Source organism: Chelmon rostratus, chromosome 12, assembly GCF_017976325.1.
Source record: "Chelmon rostratus isolate fCheRos1 chromosome 12, fCheRos1.pri, whole genome shotgun sequence".
NCBI lineage: Eukaryota > Metazoa > Chordata > Actinopteri > Chaetodontiformes > Chaetodontidae > Chelmon > Chelmon rostratus.
Window position 1 is genome coordinate 21280274 of NC_055669.1, and position 12615 is coordinate 21292888.

A 12615-nucleotide genomic window follows, 5' to 3' on the forward strand; every position below is an offset into this window, starting at 1 on the left:
TCAACCTGCAACACTGACACTTTTCAAAAGTGGATGTTTAGATTTTGTGGCTCACGGGCCAAACCCTCTCAGACAACCTCCGTCATTTAATCAAATATCAACTGGAATTTGCTTTCCTGCTTTGCTCGTGCTCAATAATTACAAATAATATTGTCTAGCAAAAGCAAAACAGGCTTTATGAGAGAATAATGCAGCTGCTGCTTTGACTGGCCCGGGCCTAAAATGTACAGGCAATACAGTGGAGTGTCCTGGCAGTGCACAATGGCTGCTGCTTTGTCATCCCGCGCAGCACAACATAAATTTGCTGCAGTTTTGACCTTGGAGTGCTAGTGTTTGGCAAGGCGGTTCAGACCTCCCTCAACGACCATTAGCATCCTGCGTGGCCATATTAATTAGCTCCAGTCAATCAGGTGGTAGCTGTTAATTGATTTTACTTGTGAATTGAATACACAACACAAAGCGTGTGTAATGGAGGCACGCTGATGAGTCTAAGTCCCTGTCCTTGGCTGCATGTGAATGTTTCTGTCAGTGAAGGTCAGCGAACACTCACGTCTTCCTCTGCTCGTCTCTCTCAGCTGTTTCTCTCGTTTCTGTGCATAACGTTTTTTTTTCCCCTCTGCATTCTTTTCACTGTTTTTTTTTTTAAGTTAAGTTGTTCAAAGTGGTTAATAACTTTAGTCCACAGACCAAAAATTAATTTTGACAACAGATCATTAACTGAAGTCATTCATCAAGGAAAAATTTCAAACATTTGCTGGTTCATGGATCACAAATGTGAGGATTTGCTGCTTTGAATAGATTTTGGTTTTTAACTGCTGTTCAGACAAAAGAAGCAATTTGAAGACTTCACCTTGGACTAAGGAAACTTGCCATGGGAAAAATCAATTATTTTTACCACATTTTACATGAGAGCTAGAGCTATGCATGGCTGATATATCAGCTGATATTAGCTTAATACCAATATTCTGTTATCCATGTACATATGGTTCAGTAATTTATAAGAAATGTCAGTACAGAAGTGACAAATATATGTTTGATGAAGATCAGGTTAAAAATAGCAAAAGGATCACTTGGTGTTGACTTTCGAGTGAATTTTTATCTGCAGTCAGTGGGCTGAAAAGTATGATATATGATTGCAAATAAAATCTTTGACCTCAAGAAAAGCGAGAAGTTTGTTATTCAACTGAAAAGTCTCCCGCTCAGTATGTACACTCAGAGGCTTCTTCATTAGGAACACCTGTAAAATCTAATGCAGGCATGCCCAAACTATTCAATAAAGGGCCGTGTGGCTGCAGGTTTTTGTTCCAACCAATCAAGAGGTCACCTAATTATCAGCTGAAGGCTGAGATCAGCTAATTAAATGAGTCCAGCCTGGCGTGCTCCTCCTTGGTTGGAATGAAAACCTGCAGCCACACAGCCCTTTATGGAATAATTTGGACATGCCTGATCTAATGCAATCCAATACAACAAAAGCGCTTTGTTATAAGCTTTGTGAAGGTAGGACATGTGGCAGAGCTGTTGCATTGGAATGCATTAGGTTGTATAGGTAAGCATGAGAGTTTATAACGGTTACAATCCTTTAGAAACCAAATTTAAGGGAATCGTCATCAAAAAATGTGTTTACTGAATTTACGTTCTACAAACGAATGATCAGTTAATAAAAAAAGATTAATTATTTGATAGTGAAAATATCATTATAAATAAATTTGGTTGAAATGTGTAGTTATCACCCTCTTTATGTCGCCTGCTTCTCTTCTGTTGCCTCCTTCTCTCTCTTCCCATAGGCCATACGCTCCTCGATCTGCCGTCTGTGCCGACGTGGCTTCCTGTCACAGTCGATCCATCTCCTTTTGCTCTTCCTTACCCTAGGGACTTGCATTTTCACACACACACACACACACACACACATATATCCATGCACACACACACACACACACACACACACACACACACACACACACACACACACACAGAGTCATAGTCACGCACACCTCTGTCCACCATTGTCACCGAGGTCAACTGCCCCCAATGGCCACACGCTCCCAGTCGTCTCTAATAAACGTCCCTGGCTGGCTCTGCCTCGTCCTCCAGGTGTTTAACCCTCGGCTCCTCTACTTGTCTTCCTGACGGCCACTTTGTCACCAAGGCTGTAACTGAAAGTGTCTCGATTCAGATTTTGTTGTGCAACACAGATCTGATGCATGTAGCACAGTGGACGCAGGAAAAAAAAAAAGCATTGAATATATGATTTTGATCACATTTGTGCTGTCTGAAATCAGTGGCCGTGTGATGGCAGTCTGAACTGTCAGCTCAGTATTCATCTGATTATGTCAGTGTCTCTACGGGACAGATCACTGTTGTCATGGCTCTGTGTCTGCTTGACCGGAAAACATGGAGGACAGCAACTCAAGCATGCTGGCAAGTTTAATTGGGATTTGGGGAGATGCCTCTTTTTCAGCTAAACAGGAACAGACGGGTCAAAATCGACCAGCGTTCGAAACTCAGCTTGCGGTGTCAGCGAAAAATTAACAGCCTGAAAGCCAATCTGCAACCTTGGCTGCAAAATGTGCTTTTTACTGAGCATAACCATGATTTGGGCAATAAATAATTTAGTCAATCATCTCAGGATGGAGGTCTGCTCAAACTAATGTCAGGGATTTTTCACGAAGATATGTTGGACTGGTCTGCTGAGTTAGTCCAGTCTAGTTTTTACAAATCTAAGGAAAGCTGCTGGTGCACAAATCCAAAAAATAATTTAATGGCAAAACTCTTAGCCAATCTCAGAGCTAAGGGTCATGTTTCCATGGCAACAATCAATTTCACCTGCAGACAAAAAGCTGTGTCTGCCTTTTCAGTTTGATAAGAGTTGACTTTCCAAATGTACCTAATATAGTCAAGAATTATACAGATTTGTGCAACCAGTGAACTCAGGCTTTGTTCAGACCAACAGTAGAACTGCAGAACCGCAGCACCCTCATTCATTTCAACAAGGCCAATGTTTGAACATGGGTCATCATTTGTCACAACACTGTACAATTATTCCAGCAAAGCACTGCTGCGTTATCATTCAGTTGTAGTCACGTTTAATGGCCACCTGGTGAATGTAAGTCTATTAATCACTCTCTTTCAGCTCTGTTTTGGTCTCCGCCAGCTCCTAAGGGAAACATCTGGCTCTGTAGCGGCTGAATGCGTCACCATGATTACCAGCAAGTTGAATCACAGCACTTGTACACAGCAGTGCAGGATAACAGCATGGCAGGATGTAAACGTCGCTAAGTAAAGGTCTGTCTGCGGATGCACAGTCCTGCAGAACATGCCTACTCCATGATACACCCACTCCCTACTCCAGCCTTATTAGACGGTGAGGGTTAGGGAGTCTGTCATGTAGTAAAGTAGGTTTGTCGTGTAGTCTGCGAGAGAGCAGACAGACCCTTCTCGAACAGCGTGGCTCGTTTCTGTTTGCTGCTCAGATGCTCTCAGCTCCGATGCTGAATGCTAGTGAGAATTAGACTAAAGTCCTTTTGAACACTGGTATGACTGCCTTCACTGCCGTCCCATGTGACTGACCCTGGCTCACAGGGCTGTCTGCAGGATTTTATGACTGAAATATGGCCATGATGCACAGTTTTTATTTCTCTGACTGTGTGGAAATCTGATCTTTAAACAACAATATATATATATATGTATATATATATATATATATATATATGTATATGTATATGTATATATATATGTATGTATATGTATATATATGTATATGTATGTATGTATATATATGTATATGTATATATATGTATATGTATACGTATATATATGTATATGTATGTATGTATGTATGTGTATATATGTATATATATGTATATATATGTATGTATGTGTATATATGTATATGTATATATGTATGTATGTGTATATATATATGTATATGTATAGTTGGCTGAAGTGTTGATTAAGGCTTCTGACTCCAACACTCTGCTCATAATCTAATCTGCTCATTGGCACCGTGTAGTTGTGGTTTGGTCAGATTTGACGGTCAGTGGTCCGGCTACATGAACAAAACAGACCCTTAGCATGGAAGCACGTGACGTCAGGTTTTTCTGAGCACAGACAAGAAACAAATATGCAAATCTCTCTCATGTGACAGAACAGAAAATGTTCCAACTTTAGCAGAAAGTTGTGTCTTCGCGTTGGCTCTTGTCATTCATGATCAGAAGTTGATTGTGAAAATAGGTTTTCAGGGCATTTAACTGGAGGCTATTTTTGGACTAAACATCCACTTTGACATATACTAGTCTGATGTCAGACAGAGGAGACCAAAATCGGTCTCATCTGAGACGTTTCCTGTTGTTTCTCTCGCTCTCACGATTGAATCACACGCTGAAAACATTCTTTTATAGTTTCATAGAGCTTCATTGTCTCTGCTGCTCACTGATTGTCTGTTGAAGCTCTTTCCAGCAGCTTTGTTGCTGTCAGACAGTATCTACTGTAGATATAGTGTCTGTAGGCAAGGTGCCTGTAACTGACTGGACGATTGGCCCATTTCACTTTGTGATTGATATGCCTTTGAATTTAACTTCAGTCTTCTTTTTTCGTCTGATTCCACTTCATATGTGGTTATTGCCAGCCACTGCTGGCCAATAAAAACTGCACATAAGCACAAAATACTAGCTAATATCTGCAGTGTGAAAGCAGCTTTAAATCAGAAGCTCCTTGTCTTGGACCTCCAGCCATGACTCCGTCCAACAAAATACCTGGAGCTCGAGGCTGATGTGTGCTGCTTTGGCATTCTGGGTGGCAGTGGAGTTGTATTGATTTGACTTGATTGAGCTGTTAAATAAATTTGGAGTCAGACGTAATCCAATTTTACTGCTGTCCTCAGTCTTTCTATGTTAGAAATTGGAAGCGTTGTCACGTAACCTGCAGTTCGGATTGAAAAGGCAGCCTTGAGAAGACAGTACCCTGCACACGGAGGCATGCGTACACAGTTCCTGAAATTAGCTTTTCGCCTCACTAACCAAGAACTATTAAACTAATAAGAATTTACAATAATGTTCACCAGCCAAAGTAATTAATATTTATTATTCTCAGAAACATGCAATCATGGCCATTCTAAATGCTATTTCATGAATAGAATCAGGTTCAATATATATTATTCAGGGGGTCTAGTTCATCATCAACCCCCGTCCCTTTGTGTCGCAGGGGCATTAAAGTCAGCCATTGAGACAGACGCATTGTTTTCCTTTGATTTGATTGCCTGAGATTGTAGAGTGGTTGGTTGCTTGAGAGTTTGAGAAACAGGAGAAACCGAATATAACTGAGGCGTTCAAATGTCAAGGTCTCAGTCAGTGTTCTGGATATTTTAGCTGCCAAAGACACTGGCATTTGGCGCTTAGTGGGTGGTAGTTTCAGACACTGCACATATTTAACACACTCTGCAGTATGCGCCAGTCTTTTATTTGTATTGCACACGAGTCCACTGTACATATGCCAGTTCAGCAGCTCTCAACTGCTCATAAAAACGGAAATTTAGCAAAATATTAGACGTCAGATTGAGTTCTGCAGAATAAATCTGCGTGTACCTTGCAAGGCAGTCAGGCCATTTCAACACTGTAATGCCACCAGTCATCAGGATTATGGTTTAGTGAATTATATTAGTTATATAAATCCTAAAGTTTTCTTCCAGCTTTCTGTTAACGTTCTGAAACAACTGAATTGTGCTGAAGTGTAAAATACTGATTTCGATGGGAAGTAAGGAGTGTGGCGATGCTGTTGGGCGCTGAAACTAAATGAGGGATATTTGAGTATGGCATTATAAGCTGCATTAATTAATGTTTGGCCACTATAGGGAAGAAAAGCTTAGCAAATTGCCTTCTAATCATACAGTCTGTGCTTCTGACACCCAGGAGATACGAGGCAACATTATCATCCAAATGAAGAAAGAGGTTCTGCAAAAAAATCACCACCTGATGAATGAGCGTGTAGGGCTGAGTGCTGTGGGGAATTTGTCCATTATGCTGCCGATATACCTGAGTTTTGGAAGTGATACCAACATTTTTGTTCTCTTACTTTAGTTAAATGAAAAAAGTTTTTTCAGAAAACACAGAAAAAAAATAACCCTCTTAAATGTTGTCTAAAGATAAATAACTTTCCCTGAATAAAATCAGCCTGAGACTAGCCTGTGTCCACCGGCTAGTCAATAACTTTGTCTGCTGTTTGTTTGGCACAGTGGGATTGTCACATCTTTTTTTTCCTATTTTTAATGGAAACCTACAGGAGAGCAGTGGGACTGAACCTTATAGCAAGTGTAAAAGCAGCCTGAAAACCTGCACAGCTTCATAATTAAATGATAATTCTCAAAAATATCAACTCTGAGCATGAAGAATATTGGTGAGTACAGGTTGTATTTGATCCACATACTGAATGACGGGTGACTTTGTGTCAGAGTTTGTGTGTAATGATGACCCTGGACTGGGTTTTCCACACCAGCATCTGTCAGTCTGCTGTCAGCTCCTGCTGCAGAGTGTGTGTGTGTGTGTGTGTGTGTGTGTGTGTGTGTGTGTGTGTGTGTGTGTGTGTGTGTGTGTGTGTGTGTGTGTGTGTGTGTGTGTGTGTGTGTGTGTGTGTGTGTGTGTGTGTGAGTGAGTGAAGCTGATACGGATGTACCTCAGAAAGAGTAAACGTACAGTCAGTACTGCAGTAGTGCTCAGGCAAGCCAGAGAGACATGGATCTAGTCAGTATTTGTATAGCAGGGTTACTGTGCTGAATGTCGTCCTAGCGTTGTGTGTACAGTTTGTGATTCAGGCAGGTGTGTGTGTGTGTGTGTGTGTGTGTGTGTGTGTGTGTGTGTGTGTGTGTGTGTGTGTGTGTGTGTGTGTGTGTGTGTGTGTGTGTGTGTCATCGTCTTTCTCGGGTCTTGGGGTTTTGGCTTTGGGGGAATGCCTTTTCTGACTGGTGATTTCTTGACTGGATAATGGCAGCTTGTGTAGCGAGGGATAACAGAAATCTCTTAAGTGTGTCCTCACAGCCTATCTATAGCTTTGTCGCCAGCGGAGGAGTTAGGAAGATTTTTTAGAGGTTAAATCTCATCTCTCCGCAGAATATTGCTGCCGCATTAGCATATAAATGCGCTCCTTGTGAGATGCATGTTTAATACGGGAGAGATTTAAAAGTATAATCATACACAAAGTGATGATGTGGCAGTGAATGGGACAAACACAAGACAGGGGAGGTGTACTGATGAGCTTTACCACCTGCTTTTTGTGTGAACCTTTGTGTTTGTGTGTGTGAGACAGCAGATAGTCTACATAAAGTGTGTGAGGAGATAAAGTGAGTGTACATGTGACTCTGCGCCTGCCTGCCCGTGTGAATGACAGAACAATCAGCGGTGGCCTCAACAGGAGAAACACACACACGATTACTAAACTACAATCCCCCTGCCTCCCACCGCCCCACCCCTGCTTTCCTCCCCCATCCCCACCTCACCTTACCTCACCTCACCCCCCCTCCACCCCTTCTTTACTCAGAAACCAAAGCAGAAAGACTGGCATCCTCCTGATGGCTTCATCCTGGGCCTGTGGACTCTAATCCTCCTGGTGTTTTTCAAGACGTACGGCATGAAGCACCTCAAACACATCTTCTGAGACCTCAGCGTTTACGCCGCTGGATATCTGAGGACATGAAGCTGCAGATCGGGGGCTTTTACTGGAGGGATATTAGAGGAAAGGTGCAGTTTGTGATGGGCTTATTTTCCTGAAAATGGAAAGGAGATGTTTAGCGCCACAACTGCTTGGTGGCTTTTTTTTTTTTTTCTTTTGGATGATCGCTGCCTACAGATGTAAACATTTGTGTGTTCTCCCGGATGCGATGTGAGAAGAGACAAATACCTGAAGGTCATGATCAACAGATAAGCAAAGCCCCAACTCTGCACGGTCATTTTTAACAATTTTATGTTATTTTTGACAAGGGTGTCGACTTATATTTGTTTCTTTTCGTGTTTTGTCGAGCCGTTCCATAAATTAAGCTGATTTGGTTAAAAATGCACTGAATTGCGTCAGCAGATAAAAATTTAATTTATTTTCGGGAGCGTGCTGCTGCATATTTCAGCAGCAGCTTTTTTTTGTTTAAGTGCTACTCAGAACGTCTGCCCGGTCACAGAAAGAAAATGTGGGATGAGGGCAGGCTGATTGGCTGTGAGTGGGCTGTGGAGAGATTACTATTTAACGTCTCCCTTGTCCATATACATTACACCCCTTGACCGTCATATCATGCTTGTGAAGGATAACAATCGCGTATAATCCCATCTCGCATGATGGACCCATCCACTTTCCCATTCACCAAATTGCCCTCCCTGTGGAAACATCCATTAGCTCCCCAGCCGTGTAGTCCGCTGATTGTATTCTGGGTGATGGACAGCTATTTCCCCGGCCATTCCACGTCTTGCACTACAGCAGTGATAAGTGAGTGATAACCTAGTAAGCCGCCGGCCGTCCCACATGAATCTCCTCTGTGCTGGGAAGCGTTTTCCTCCTTTTTTTCCTAACCTTTCTCTCCACGTGTAACCACTCTGCATTAGGCTCATTGTTGGGGGGGCGTGACTGATGCTCAAAGCATATGGATTGAACCTGCGGTAGTTTATCTTCGCTCCTTGGCGCGAGGGCCCGCCCATCGGGTGCCTGCTGCCACTCTCCCTCGCGGCTGAAGTGGAAAATAGATGGAGTTGGAAATTGAACCGTATGTATTGGAAGGCAGCTGCTGCGTCAGCCACCAAGTACCTTTTCTTATATATTATTTATGCAACGCTTATTTCTTCTTCCTTTTTCCTCCAGCTTTCTTCTTTCTCGTATATCTTATTCCCCTTCCAGAGAGAGCAAGCTCATTTTATTTCCTCTGTTGTTCAGATTTTGATGCCCTGAATAAAGATGAAACACTGGATCAAAGGAATGTATTTGCGTCCTTAACTGCCTGTTTTATTAAATTGAGTTTCCATAATTACTCTGTAATACTGTTTCAAGACACAAATCTCCTTTTACTGTTACAAGCCCTTGAAGATATGTCTGGCAGAGCTCAGTCTAAGCTTATTTCATACCACAAAGACATCCTTGAAATCGGCGCTGCTTGAGTTGACTTACACACCTGCTCTGTTGTTTTCTTACTGGAAACATTTCAGACAATCCAGAGAGATTTTTAAATGTTGTTTTCTGTCGGTTTCAGTCTTGTATTTCAAAAGACGGAGCAGCCGTTGGATCCAAGCCTCCATATACAATTTGTGTATACCAGGCTGGCAGCAGATACAATATAAATTATAGCCACCCGATCTCAGATGGATTTGTTTGTTCTTAAACCCACTTCAAAATTGACTCCATCTCCTCTGTGCCTGTCGTTCCTACTTCAGCACTCGCAGATGGAACTGAAAAATACTCAGTCTTTCAGTGTAGTGATACAGGGCTACTCTGTCGTCTCCTGTCTCTATGGTTTCCCTATGCTAATAAAGATCAGTGTCTGTCTTCCTTCACTTAGTGGGGAGAAACCAGTGACAGGACAATATTAGAGCAGCCATCTCCGAAGAGGCAGAGAGATTTCAGGCTGGGGAATCAGGCAGGATGCTCCGAATATGTCACACAGGTTGCTCAAACCTCGAACAGCGCCGGGATTCACCAGTGAGCGCACACGTGTGCGCTCGTTGTCTTTAGAAGTGGAACGACGACAACATTAGCCCCATGTGGCAGCCTGCTAAATTTAATGATTTATGCACAAACAAACACAAGCACACACATGCTGTTTTGGAGAGCGTGTGTGTGCGCCTGGCAGGTTGTCCAATTTCCATGGAAACTCGGTGTTTCCCACTGCTTGCCTGTCAGTGAGGCTTTGTAATGTCAATCATTCCCAGGAATGATAATAGTAATTTTAGCAGTCACAGAATTTCATTCTAATCTGCAACAATAGCTGTGGCATAAATCATGCTCAGTGGTGCTCACTTACTGTGTTTTTAAAATTTAAATGTTTTTTTTTTTCTCTAAAACTTTGTGCAAGAAAACCAAAATAAAGACGAGGAGGGAAAGTGTAACAGTGTGATGTTGGCTGCTGAGACAGAAAGCCTGGTAATAAGTATGAACAGCTTTCTGTCCGTCGTCCAGATTGCATTGTTTGAAATTCATGCATTTATGCAAAGTCGATTTTACACCAAGTATAAACTAAGAAAGCAAAGAGAATTCAAATGAAGGACTGCAGATAGAAACGTTTTTGGCCTTGGAGACAGTAAATTGTTTCATCAACTGCTGTTTCCAAGGTCAGGAATGAACTCTCAGTCCATATCGTGCTCACTCTCAGTTTTTTACTTTTATTTTAGGTGTCTATTATAATAGGTTTACATGGTTTAATGTAAAAACAACAAAGCAAAAACAAATTGCTTTCCCTCATACTGTCTATTGTTGCAGCACCACGCCCAAAAAGCCCAGTCTGCTCTGATTGGTCAGTTCACACAGGCCTGAGCAGGCTCCGCTCACTTTGCTCTTCCAGCTAGCTACATTTCTGCTGTGAATGTCACCATAATAACTGCTATTGAAATAAATAAACCACATGTTTGAACAGGAATCTGATCCATATTAGCCTCTGCCTCACTGCCCACTTGGCCAATTCTATGGTTTGAGCAAGCTAGCTGCTGGGTGCTAATCAAAGTTGCAAAGTTCATTTGCTGCCAAGCAAATTAATTTCAGCGTTTTTACCTTTTCTTTTTCACACGTAGCTATGTCATTACAGTCAGAGCATTTCTATCAAGTAAATTAACATACAGCAGCAACAAATGCACACATACTGATGAGGATCCTGGAGAAGGACATGCTTTTTAGAACAACAAAGCTAATGCTAGCTAAACTAGTGCTGCAGTACAAAAACATTCAAATCAACATGAAAAAACAGAAAAAACTAACAAATCTAGCTTAGAACCTAGGATCGAGATTTTGAGTTTGTGGAAGTAGCCACTTTAGCTAATGCTAGCTGAAATAACGCTGCAGTAGACCTACAAGCTAGTGGTAGACTGATTAATTGGTTAGTTGGAGATAATTGTCATTGGCTGATGTCTGAATGTTTGCAGACATGTCACAGACATTGCACATTTTTAATTTGCAATCAATTTTTTCTGTGTTCAGGTGAGTAGTACATTAGTGTTAAAGAAATGTTCATCGGGACCAAAAGACAAAGAGATGTTGCTGGATGCTGCTGTGCGCGCTAACATTGTTTGTTTAATGTGTATTTATTTAAGTTCACATTTTTTTTGTCTCTCAGTAACAAGGAGATGCTGCTATCTGCTGATAAATGCTGTTAAGTGCGCTGAAAAGTCATTTAGTTGATACATTTTTTAAGATTTAAAATAAGTGCACTGCAGATTGCATAAGATTTCTCCATCTCCATCTTCTGAGGAAGATTGTGTGTTCCGACTGAAAGCTCCAGAACAGCTACTTAATGCACTTTGAGGTGAGATTGTTTTTACTGTATCTTAAATGTATCGACTGACATGGCAATAACATTTAAAGCGTATACAATGTAGCTGTCATCTGACTGTTGCTAATTTTGACATTTAGCTATCAGACAAAGTTTTACAGGTCAACTCATCCTTCTGCTGAGAGCCAAACTCCAGTTGTTGAAGATTGAGATGTGGCTGAAAGCTCCAGAAACAGCTAGTAAGTGAACCTTGACTTAAGATTTCCTTCTACTATCTTAAAAGGTCAAGAATGAACTTTTTGTTCATTGCCTAATTGATTTTAAGGGGACAATTGTTTAATGCAGAGCTAGCACAAGTTATCATTGTATTTACAGAAACTGTAATAGATTAAATCAAGTTAGTATGAAGCAAACATTCGCTAGCAGAATGAGTAGGATTCGTCTGCTCGCCATCACACCCTGTGCACTGAAATTGGCTGGGGGCTACACACCCACTACCCAATGTCTGACACCCAGAAGCATCCCAAACACAGCAAAATAAGAACTACAGGCACTGGACAGGGCCTCTGCAGATAAAAACCATACACACTTTAGTGGAATTGAAGAGATTGAGAGGGATTAATTCTCTATGAGTTTATACATTGTTTGTTTTTAGAAAAATTCTACTCATTCTGCCTTGAAATACTGTGCTTTTCCATGTTTTATGTTAATGTAAATTGACTAACTCCGGATTTTAGACTGTGAATCTAACAAAACAAGACATCACCTTGGCCTGTGGGAAAACATTCTCATTTTCTTCAGTCTTAAAAAGCACCAAATTCAGCCTCCTCACAAAGGCTTTAGAAGCTATGAAAAACTCCTAGCCTTAAATATTTTCTCTTGACCTGTAGGCAGCAGCGTTACAAATAAAATGTTTTTTGTATGTCTGATTGTGGGCTGTCAAGAGACGTTCTACACCAGTAAAGTAAGTGGGATTGTTGTGACAGCGGCTTGTGCTCGCAGGAGGCTGTTTAATCCTTTTCTGGGGAGTTCAGCCAGAACCATCAGACCTGTAGCAAACCCTTTCACTGCTGCAGCCAGAGAGTTCATCTAATCATAATGGGCAAGCTTCAATTTTAGCATAGACCGATGAACTTAACTAATCATTTTTAATTGGTTAATCCATCCATTAGTCGTCT

General features: G+C 41.5%; 1 protein-coding gene across 1 annotated transcript in view; it reads left to right on the top strand.

Moving 5' to 3' along the window:
* The window catches only part of pigk (phosphatidylinositol glycan anchor biosynthesis, class K), a 30282-nt gene extending 21354 nt beyond the window's left edge, over positions 1 to 8928 (top strand). Inside the window, exon 11 of the mRNA XM_041949178.1 lies at positions 7525 to 8928. Coding sequence (XP_041805112.1) covers positions 7525 to 7641 — 117 coding nt within the window. The 3' untranslated portion in view covers positions 7642 to 8928. The remainder of the gene's footprint in view (positions 1 to 7524) is intronic.
* Positions 8929 to 12615: the final 3687 nt, after the last annotated feature.